Source organism: Cynara cardunculus (genome assembly GCF_001531365.2).
Source record: "Cynara cardunculus var. scolymus isolate 2C chromosome LG 3, CcrdV1, whole genome shotgun sequence".
NCBI classification, from domain to species: Eukaryota; Viridiplantae; Streptophyta; class Magnoliopsida; order Asterales; family Asteraceae; genus Cynara; species Cynara cardunculus.
Window position 1 is genome coordinate 27,341,570 of NC_037530.1, and position 11,120 is coordinate 27,352,689.

Sequence of the window (11,120 nt, forward strand, 5' to 3'; positions counted from 1 at the left end):
AACTTTTAAATAGTTAATTTAATACTAATATCGATATATTTTTTTTCAAATTTATATTTCGTTCAAAAATAAAAATATTATTGTTTTCTAAAACTACGTAAAACCATATTATATCGAAAGAGAAAATGAATAAAATGAAAAATTAAAATCTAGATATATCTCGCTGCATTACGCGGATACCCTTCTAATATTCATTAATGAATATAATGTGGATTCATTAGCATTGTTCCAAGCTAGTGAGTGAATCCATTTAAGGCTCTACACCTTGTGTTAACAAACCACACTTTATATAGGATTCACTGGGTCCAGTTACACAGCAAATGACCCACACTGCCCTTCATCCAGAAAGTACGATCCACTTCTGGTGTTGGTAACTCAAATCTACTACTTTTCAAATTAGGATCGACATAGATGATAATAGGAATACATGATAGTTTAATGTAGTTATCATTTCTCACTACAAAACAAACAATTTCTATGGAATTTTTCTATCTAAATCATAACTCATATTTGACACTCGAAAGTCAAAACACAAACTGTTGTATGGGACTAAACAAAAAACAAGAAACATACCTGTTTTTCTCACAAGACTGGAAAAATGGCTACATTTGTTGGGTCTGCTTTGCATCATGGCTTATTATGAACCGATTCTTTCTACGCTTTTACCACTTCCTGCAAGTGTTGGGAGTGACTTTTACCAGGGGGGATAAAAATCAGATCTTCCCAACCCGAATTTTTCTCACTCGTCTGCCATCCAAGCCATACATAATGTTAGATAATCATATACTACAGCAAGAAATGATTGGAACACATGAAATACGCATTAGGTTAGTTACCTCCATTTTCTTCAAAACATCTTCCAGACTTCCGACCTGCAAGAGGAATAGAAATGGCACGCACTCTCAGTAGAAAAAAAGGAGATCTTAGAATGATCGAATAAACAATATTGTAGGTTTAGAAATCAAGTAACTAGAACTTTTAGCCTGAAAAAATCGGATATGTAAAACCTTTGATTCATCTAGAACTTGTTCAATATGATGAATTTAATGAACATATTTCCATTTATATATAAGAAACATGAATGTGAAAAAGTTTGCAATACCATGATATGTTGTGACATCCCTGGTCCTCTTGGTCCACGTGGAACCATTAACAATTCTTTCTCGATATCCTCCTAAGCATACATTCAAGTTTCAATCAGTATAGCATTTTAACCGAATCTCCCATCCCACCAGCTCTGGGTTGTTAGAAAATTCAAATACAAACCTTCCGAAAGTATATAGGACAGTAACGTTTGTTCCTCTTCTTTACAACTAAGAGGTCCGACTACACAAAGAAACAAAAAAGGGCAAACATAAATTTATTGGAAAAGCGATGATCCACATCCAGAACAGTTTTGTACGCACATCATTTAGTTCAGATCCGGCAACAATTAAAACAAGTAGAGGAAGAAAGAAAAATGTTGGTGTACGAACAAGGCTTTAAGCATTTCAACTGTTCATCATTGTATCCCCAATGCATATTTTCATGTTTTAGTAACATATAAAAACTGAGTAATACCATATAAGAAGTCCCATATTACAAGAAAAAAATATAAAAAATGAAAATTCACCCTGATTTTGCACCAGCCATTGCTAGATCATTTACTCATTATTGTTACAAGTGGGTGTTTTGTGTGTTAAAACTTGTTGGCTGGATTTCTGTGCTTGCGCATTAGATTGAACATTAATTTGAAAGAGTTGGTGCGATGTGTAAAGTGTCGAGTGTAACAGCATTGTCACTTTACAGAAAGAGAACTCACTAGATTACAGATAAGAAGTAATTCCACATACCTGAAAAACAGGTACTCCATCAAACCCACTCTTTGTAGCAGAAGATTTTAGCTATAAACATGACAATAAGAACTACTCAGAATTAGAATACCAAGATCAAAATCAGTAGCAAGTTGAATATTAATGGAATACAATGGGTTTTAGTTCGAGTACTTCATTGATATATGTGACATTGTGGGTACTGAACTTTTGAGAGGACGTCTACAGAACAACTGTCTTTTTCATGTATATCAATAGGAAAATAGAATACCACCATTTAATTCACGATCCTACTCCAATACTGTAGACTCTGTCCTAGGATTCATGTGTCACATTTGCTGATTCTAAGAAACCTGACGTATAGACCATTTGCATATGCTTAAAGTTAGCCCAATAACTTGCTTCAAGAAAAAGTCTTGGTGATTCGGTACTCTATCAACACGACAGAATACTTTTATCTATTTTTGAGACTAGGCACTTCAAATAGAAGTGGTTCTTTTTGGTATGCCAATGTAGCATCAACTCAGAAAAGAATGCCATTGTAAATTACATGATGATACAAGGTATAGGCATGCATAGTGATTATTGACTGCAGCTGCATTTTAACTAGGATGGCTAAATGATCAATGATTCACAATGAACTCTGGAAATAAGATTGATTTATTGTCTAAAACACCGATACTTTTCTATTATTCTTGTCCTGACACTTGAAAGTAGATGAACTACAGGAACCATCTCCATGAAAAGGTATCCATGACCTGCCTGCTCTACGTAGAAAGTTAAAAAAGGATGCAAACTAAAAAAGGATGTGAACAGTTAGACCCTTGATGTTGATGTTATCTAATTAGTCATTGAATAAATCAGTAAATGTAAAGCACCAACCTCCATTGCATTCTTAAGTTGAACAGGATCAGGCAAAAATCGGAATGCAATTCCTTCAACCTTCAACAAATAAACCTAGAAATAAAGAATGGATACAAATATCAGAAACTGAACATTAAGTGTAATAGAGGTGAAGCTGCACTTCCATATCTATCATCAAACCAACACTTTTCAAATGCAAAATTAAGATGGATTCTGTGGCCAATTTACAGCCAACATCCTTCAATTTGGAGTACTTGTACAAAGTTTAATGTGATTATGATGTTTTCTCAATAAACCCTAGAATCTACAACAAATTTACTATTGAGATGGCTCATTTCACTATCAAAGTGAAGCACAGTTGTTTTGTTTGATCAAATTTTAAGAAAATATTCATCCATTGCCATCAAAATAAGCATCCAAAAGAGCAAACATGAACCAAAATAACTATGCAATTTTAATTAACTTCAACGCTCTAGATTCCAAAATGATCACCTGGTCAAGTGCAATAGGTACAACCTTTGCGCGCCCTCTCAGCTCCCCTTTCCTCAATCGAACCTGCAATTCAAATGTGCATATACAATGAACATATATAACTCGTTACTCGCACGCACGCACGCACACACACAAACACACGACACTAGCACCTGAGCGAGAAATGCTTCAGCGTCTTCTTTACGAAAACAAAGCAATCCAATTGACTTGAGTCCGTTAGGATCAGAAATTAGCACGAATTCATTGTCGGAATTACTGACTGTGTACAACTCCGTTCCGGCGAGCGTCTTGGACACATGTTCAGAGCTTAAAGCCAAGTCAAACACATGTTTCCCACCACGAAGCTTGTTGTCATCTTGGTATTGCTGTGACTGTGACTCTGACAACGAAGCAAAAGGCAATGATGAACGCTGGTGCTTAGGTGGTGGAAACGGGAAAAGATTTTTGGCAATCTCCCGCCGTGTTTCATCGAAACGGGAGGCGATATCGGAGCCTAGTCGGAGGAAATGTTGGTGGAAGAAGGCGAAGGGATTGGGTGTTGCAGAGGAAGAGGGGTTTGGAGACCCCATTACCGAGGAGAAAAGGGAGAAATGAACGAGGAATGGAGTTGCTTGTATTCCAATATTTCATCTTGGTGGGCCTTCATGGTCCGGCCCAACTATGCTGCTATTCATAATTTGGGCTATTTTTATTTTTATCATGAGTATCGTAAAGTTTGAGAATCTTATCGGGTAATAGGCATAAAAAGAACCAGTAATCTTATTCTGTAAGCGAAAGAGAAGACTCTTATACAGTTAGCGATTATCAGGTAAGAGACATTTGCCATTTTAGGGGCTGAGAATGTTACTGATAAGGAAAATGAGGGTGATGTAACACCCCTGTTTTCTTATTATAAATATGGAATTCTTGGAATTGTCGAGTTGATTTTGTTTTCAAAGTAGGAATATTTGACCTTCGATCGTGAGTTTCCGTGTTACGTTACGGGGTCAAAAAAGATGTCAAATATTGAGTTTGGTTATAGCGCTAGCGATAGTGACATCGTGTCATGATAACATCAGATGTACCGAGTGTGTGTACGTCTGATGTGATAGTGACAGAGATAGTGATGACATGTCACAATAGCGAACACAAGAGCGTATCGAGGTTTTGTACGTCCAAGCGATACAATCATGGGCATGATAATTCATGGGCCTTAAAGCATAAAAAGTTGTTTTTTGAGACTAGGGTTTATCATTTTCTTGATCTCGTTCATTTATCTCTTAACGAAGACGATTCGGGAAGCTTTTGGGGTGATTTTGGAAGTGTGTTGGAGCCATTCAAGGTTTGGATTTAGAGTGAGGATTAAAGCTTCAAGATTTCTCTACCCAAAATATAAGATTTTGATAGGTTTCTAGGTTTTAGCTAACCTAGCTTGGTGAGTTCATCTTAATTTTGTAAGACTTTATACATATAAAAAACATCTTTCTTTATGATTTAGAACTATATATATATATATATATATATAAGTGGATTATTATACAACCCTTTACATTTGTACAATCAATACAACTCAATCTCAATCATCCATTTAATTTGGTGAATATGTGACTTCATATAAGTTATGATTGTTTCATAATATAAAATATTGATCATAATTAATGAACCTTATTCATCTTCCATAAATAATCAAATCATAATAAATGAACTCTCATTATTTATATAAATATATCAATTAATTGGGTTGCATTGATTGTACAAATATACATGGTTGTATTTGAAATATACCATATATATATATGGTATATATATATATATATATATGGGCCYATTCAAGRGAGAACTGACTAGTTTGTGGTAACCGTGAGATCCAATCTCAACCACAAATCAATAGATAAATTAAGAAATTTATAATTTTGGTTATTTTGAATTAAAATTTTAATGCAAGAACATTTTAGGTATTTTCTCTTCTCTCTCCGTCCTCCGGCCACCGTCCTCTGATGATACCACTGTGATACCTAAAAATATTGACTCTGTTAAACAAAAGACACAGTGTGATACCCAATTACATATAAGATGCATTTTGATACCCCTGTGTTACATCTCCGATCGACCACACAAATAATCTTAGTGTGATACCCAAGCACATATAAGATGCATCGTGATACCACTGTGGTATCACCGGAAGACGGTGGCCGAAGGACGGAGGACGGAGAGAGAAGAGAGGAGAGAGGAGGGATGAGAGTTTTAAAATACTTAAAATGTCATTGCATTAAAATTTTAATTCAAAATTACCAAAATTATAAATTTCTTAATTTATCTATTGATTTGTGGTTGAGATTGGATCTCATGGTTATCACAAACTATATATATATATATAGATATATATATATATATAGATATATAGATATATATATATAGATATATATATATATATATATATAGATAGATAGATAGATAGATAGATAGATAGATAGAGGCGATCAAATGCAAACTACCCCCCTTTTGTGCAAACCCTACAAACCAATCTCATCAATCTATTTTTTTGAATCAATGGTCATAATTAAAATGTGTTATATTTGGAAAGTAAAATAAAAAATAAAATAAAAGGTTTAATATTGAATCAGAAAGGGTAAAATTGGCAAACTATTTTTAACTTCCAGCCATATTGTTCGATTTTTTGCCGTTTTCAAATAATTTTATTTTGTAAACTGAATAGTTTTATTTATTCAGTGAAACCGGTGTCATGACTAAAACGTTTCAGAAACTAAATAAAATGACTTCATTCGTGAAATTGAGTTCATGTTCAATATTCAAAAAAGAATTACACTCGGATTCATCTTCATTTGATCAAACATTATTGAATTTGACAAACATTTCATTAGTGAGATCGGTTTTAAGAATGAATTTTTTTTGCAAAATAAATAATACGATTTCATTAATGAAATTGGTTTCATCAATAAAACATTTTGGAAACTATATCTCATTTTTTCGTTAGTGAAATTTGTTTCATTATTCGTCTGTATAATGAAATTTGAGCCAAATATGGTTCAGTCAATTGAACATTTTTCAAAAACTTGAATAACATGTTTTCATTAATGAAATTTGTTTCATCATTGAAATTGGTTTCATGGACTCCATAATTCTAAAAACTGAATAACATTGTTTCAGCAGTGAAAATTGTTGAAATGTTTTCTAACCAAAATAGAATCAAGTTTCATTGTTTCTAACCTAGATGAACTCAATTTTACATATTAAACTAAATATTGTTCAGTCAATGAAACACTTCAAGAACTGAATAATAATATTTCATTCATTTAAAAAAATCATGTTTCCAAGCTAACCAAAATGGAATCGGTTTCATGATTTATAGCCAAGATTAAATTGGTTTTATTAATAAAACCAAATATAGTTCAGTCAATAAAACATTTCAAGACCTGAATACTATTACTTCATTAATGAAAATAGTTTCATGGTTCCTAACTAAAATGAATTTAGTTTCATTTTTAAAACATTTTGAAAACTGTATAACATTGTTTCATTAATGAAATTTGTTTTACGAATGAAAACAAAATAATGTACTCAAAATCTGGAAAATATCACAACTATATTATTAATAAATCAGTAACCACTTGTTGCTTGAAAAAAATACCGATTCTTTTGTTATTATGACGATGAAATAAATATTTCATAAGAATTAAATTATTAATATTATATATTAAAATCAATTGATATAGAATTTCCTTAAAAAAGTTACTCTATTTAATCTTCCATATTTAAAAACAATTAAAATGTAACACCCTCGTCCTGCTTGGTCAAAAACCGGAGATGCCACAATTGGTTTAAAAAAAATCAACTTACTATATAAAAAAGAGCAGCTAATAAAATTTACCAAAAGATAATTACATAACCACTTACGAAGATAATGTGTCTCAAAATGCGGTCCCAAATTACCAATATATATACACTAGTCATCAAAAGTTAACAAAAATATGACTTAATGGTTAATTTTCAGTATTGTTATCTCCGTAGCTCTCACCCCAAAATCTCTGCTAAGTCATGTACCTGCCGAGGACAAGAAAATCTCGGATGAGTTTAATGCTCAGTGAATGGATAATAATATAACTAAACAATGAATATGAGATAACAAGTTCAAAAATAATTTATAACGCTAAGTGATAATCCAAAAGAAAGTGAAAATACCCCGAAGGCATGTCAAGGGTCCGAAGACCAAACCGCATCACGAGGACTCGTTGTTCCCAAAGGATGATCAGTCCATTCAGGCATCAGTGAGAAAAAGGGTGCGAGCACAACACAACAATTCTCTCCGTGGATTTAACCATGACCATAATTTATTATCCGATAACGGTTCCTAGCATCGATCCATACGTCCTCTATTCGACCGGTATATAATCAAGTCCACCTTTAAGGACTATAAAAATGAGGACGTCATGATCGTTTTAGTCACCATGGAAAATCTCAATACCGATGCTCCGGTTATTGAGTCTATAGTAAAAATATTTCACAAATGAAGTAATCAAACAAATCAAATGATCAAAATGATCCATGTTCCAAATAAGAATGTAAATCATATTTTGAAAGGAAATAAAACCTCAATAGCAATTGATGAGCACAATGAGAATTTAGAACCAATATATTCAGATTAGGAAGCCTTATATAAACGGCTATCCCCGTGTCAAGTGAGTTATGAAATCCGTACATTAACCGAATTTGACAATTAACGCACGATCAAACGAAAATTCACGATCAAGTTTGATTTGTCCACATGCCAAACGAATGCATAAACGGGTTACTATTTACAAAACATATAAACCGTAACATAATTATTCTAATAAAATTACTTAGGTCTTAATGTAATTAAACAACGTAGACGTCAAGAAGGACAACCGGATATGAATTGAAAACTCAAACGTAAAACTTAGCCTTATTCTCTTTCGATCCAACCGCTTCTGTGTCTCTTATTTCTAAGCATTTTTTCTCTACTTGAGACCAATACAAATTATATTGTCTAAATAAAAGTGTAAATAGCCCTGAAAATACACTGTTTTGAGCCACTTAGAGTCATAACTGGATTTTCGACCCTTCATGAAAGTTGTAGTATGCAGTAAAATCTTTTTGAATGCAAAATACGAGCTTATTCTGACTTACAGTTTGTGAGTTATACATTGTCAAAGTACGGGAGTTGCATTGTCGGTAAAATTCGATTCCGCAATTCCCGACTAACTTTTATGATCCATCTTCCATGATTCGCTACATTTACATGTTATAAACATACTTCAACATACTAAACAGTAAAACAAGTCTAATGGTCGCTAACCTAAGCTTAATCATGCATTTTAACTCTTTTCAACATTTAACCGAACAATTGATGTACGGTTAAACATATACCCACAATCTAACCATATTGAAACTATAATATATCCTTTTAATTTCTACATCAATTAACCAGTCCTAGCATTCTAAGCATCAAATATATCATAATTTTGATAACATCAATCCGTAAACTTAGACATAAACATAATTTATAAACCGGTCTCAAGAACCCTAAAGTAAACACCATAATAAAAATGAATGAAATTTATACCTTTAAAAAGGGTTCAGAGAGTGAATTCTGAACATATATTTGTTAACTTCGATCCCCTTAATAACTTGACATAAAATTTAAATAGAAGACGAGAGTTTTAGAAAGAGAGAAAAATTAGAGAATGAGGCGGTGATAAAAACCGTCATTCATGCATCCATGTATATATATATATATATATATATATATATATTTATTTATTTATTTTCTTATATATATAAAGTTTAATCATTTGACGATTTTAATCCTTCAAGTCTAGATTCTCAACTTTATGCCAAAATAGGTATAAACTCAACTTTTGACACAAAACTAGTACAAGGTACAAGTTGGTTAAGCATAAGGTACAAATATGTTATGCATAATTTTACCAAAAATTTACTTAATTCAATTTGTACGAGTTAATAGAACACAAATATTATAATCCTCCTCTCCTAAAAAGAATATTTCGTCCTCAAAATTTAGATAGGTTTAGAGGACTTACATGACTCGAATAGATATGGGTACTCCTTTCACATAGATTCCTCTGTTTCCAATGTGGCTTCTCGCTTGGAATGATTTTGCCATAACACTTTAACAAACGGTATTGACATTCGTCATATTTGTCTCTATTCTCGACTAATTATCGCATCTGGTTCTTCAATATAAGAGAGATCTTTCTCAACTTTGTCCAACGGATAATCAATCACATGGAAAGGGTGATAATGATATTTGCGGAGTGATGAGATATGAAAAATGTTATGAATATGTGATAGTTGAGGAGGTAACGCCAGGCGATACGCCACCTCTCCAATCCGTTTAAGTATTTCAAGGGGTCCAATATATCTCGGACTAAAATTACCTTTAATTCCAAACCTACGAAAACCTCGTAACGGTGAAACTTTTAGGAAGATGTGATCACCCGTTTGGAACTCTAAATGTTTTTTATGCTTGTCAACGTAACTTTTCTGCCAAGATTGAGCCTCTTTCATTTTCTGTCTTGCAATCTCGACTTGTTCAGTAGTAATTTGGACAAGTTCGGGTCCTTCAATAGCTCGTTCCTCCACTTCATTCCAACAGATCGGTGTTCTACATTTCCGACCGTATAACGCTTGGTACAGGGCCATGCCTATACTAGCTTGCCAACTATTGTTATACGCGAATTCCAGAAGATTAAAGACTCATCCCAACCACCAGACCACTCAAGAGCACAAGCCTGTAACATATCTTCTAGAGTTTGAATAGTTCGTTTAGTTTGACCATCTGTTTGTGGATGAAAAGTTGAACTCATAGTCAATCGCGTATCCCAAGCCTGGTGAAGACTTTTTCAGAATCGAGAAGTGAATCACGGATCTCGGTCCGATATGATAGAAACTGGCGTGCCATGCAACCTCATGATTTCTCGATGGAATAGATCGGACAGTTTACTAACAGGGTACGTTTCTTGTATAGGTAGGAAATGAGCCAATTTTGTCAAATGGTCAACTACTACCCATATATCATCATGTCGTCTCGGAGTTTTCGGCAGTACTGTCACAAAATCCTTAGAGATATGTTTCCATTTCCAAACTGAAATCTCTAATGGTTGTAACAATCCGCTAGTTCGTTGATGTTCAATCTTCACTTTCTAGCAAGTAAGACATTTTGCCACATATTCTGCTATATCTCGTTTCATACCATTCCACCAAAATTATTGTTTTAGATCTCAGTACATCTTAGTGGACCCGGGATGAATTGAGAACAACGAATTATGAACTTCACTCATAACTGCTTCTTTGAGTTCAGGATTGTCGGGTACACAAAGTCGATTTGAAAACCAGACAATACCTTTATCATCTTTAGCCTTTTGTAAGATAGCCCAAAGTTCTCCATCCTCTTGTTGAGCCTCTTTGATTTGAGATACAAGAGTTGGTTCAACCGTGAGACTAACCAAAACTTCATCTCTACCATGATAACACAAAGTAATACCCATACCTTCTATATCTGAAGCAATATGGGACTGAACGGTTAAAGACGATACATTACCAATGCTTTTACGGCTAAGGGCATCGGCGACTACATTGGCTTTGCCTGGATGATATTGAATTCGGACGTCGTAGTCCGTAAGAAGTTCAAGCCACCGTCGTTGATGCATATTCAACTCTTTTTACGTGAAGATGTACTTTAAATACAAATAGTGACGCCATAGTTTGAGTACAAATAGTGACGCCATAGTTTGAGTGCAAAAATGACTGCTGCCAATTCAAGATCATGAGTAGGGTAGTTTAATTCATAAGGTTTGAGCTAACGAGAGGCATACGCAATCACTTTGCCATGCTGCATTAGAACACAACCAATACCACTTTTAGAAGCATCATTATAAACCTGAATACCTCCCGACCCAGATGGCAATGCAAGAA

The 11,120-nt window shown here is 33.8% G+C and overlaps 2 protein-coding genes across 3 annotated transcripts; both read right to left on the minus strand.

Annotated features, from left to right (window-relative positions):
* Positions 1 to 385: 385 nt before the first annotated feature.
* On the minus strand, positions 386 to 3,747 carry LOC112509470 (protein TIC 22, chloroplastic). Of its 2 annotated transcripts, XM_025114449.1 has the most exons (8): positions 3,320 to 3,747; positions 3,168 to 3,230; positions 2,694 to 2,768; positions 1,833 to 1,883; positions 1,267 to 1,326; positions 1,103 to 1,174; positions 837 to 872; positions 386 to 747 (listed from the first exon to the last, which is right to left on the minus strand). In XM_025114449.1, the coding sequence occupies exons 1-8, from the start codon at positions 3,734 to 3,736 to the stop codon at positions 655 to 657; spliced, it is 867 nt and encodes a 288-aa protein (XP_024970217.1). In that variant the 5' UTR covers positions 3,737 to 3,747; the 3' UTR covers positions 386 to 654. The 2 variants fall into 2 exon arrangements, with proteins under 2 accessions (XP_024970217.1, XP_024970218.1); XM_025114450.1 differs by lacking the exons at positions 1,103 to 1,174; positions 1,267 to 1,326.
* A 6,679-nt stretch (positions 3,748 to 10,426) lies between these two features.
* Positions 10,427 to 10,855, minus strand: LOC112509084. The gene has a single exon (XM_025113957.1). It carries the CDS (start codon positions 10,853 to 10,855, stop codon positions 10,427 to 10,429), a length of 429 nt encoding a protein of 142 aa, XP_024969725.1.
* Positions 10,856 to 11,120: the final 265 nt, after the last annotated feature.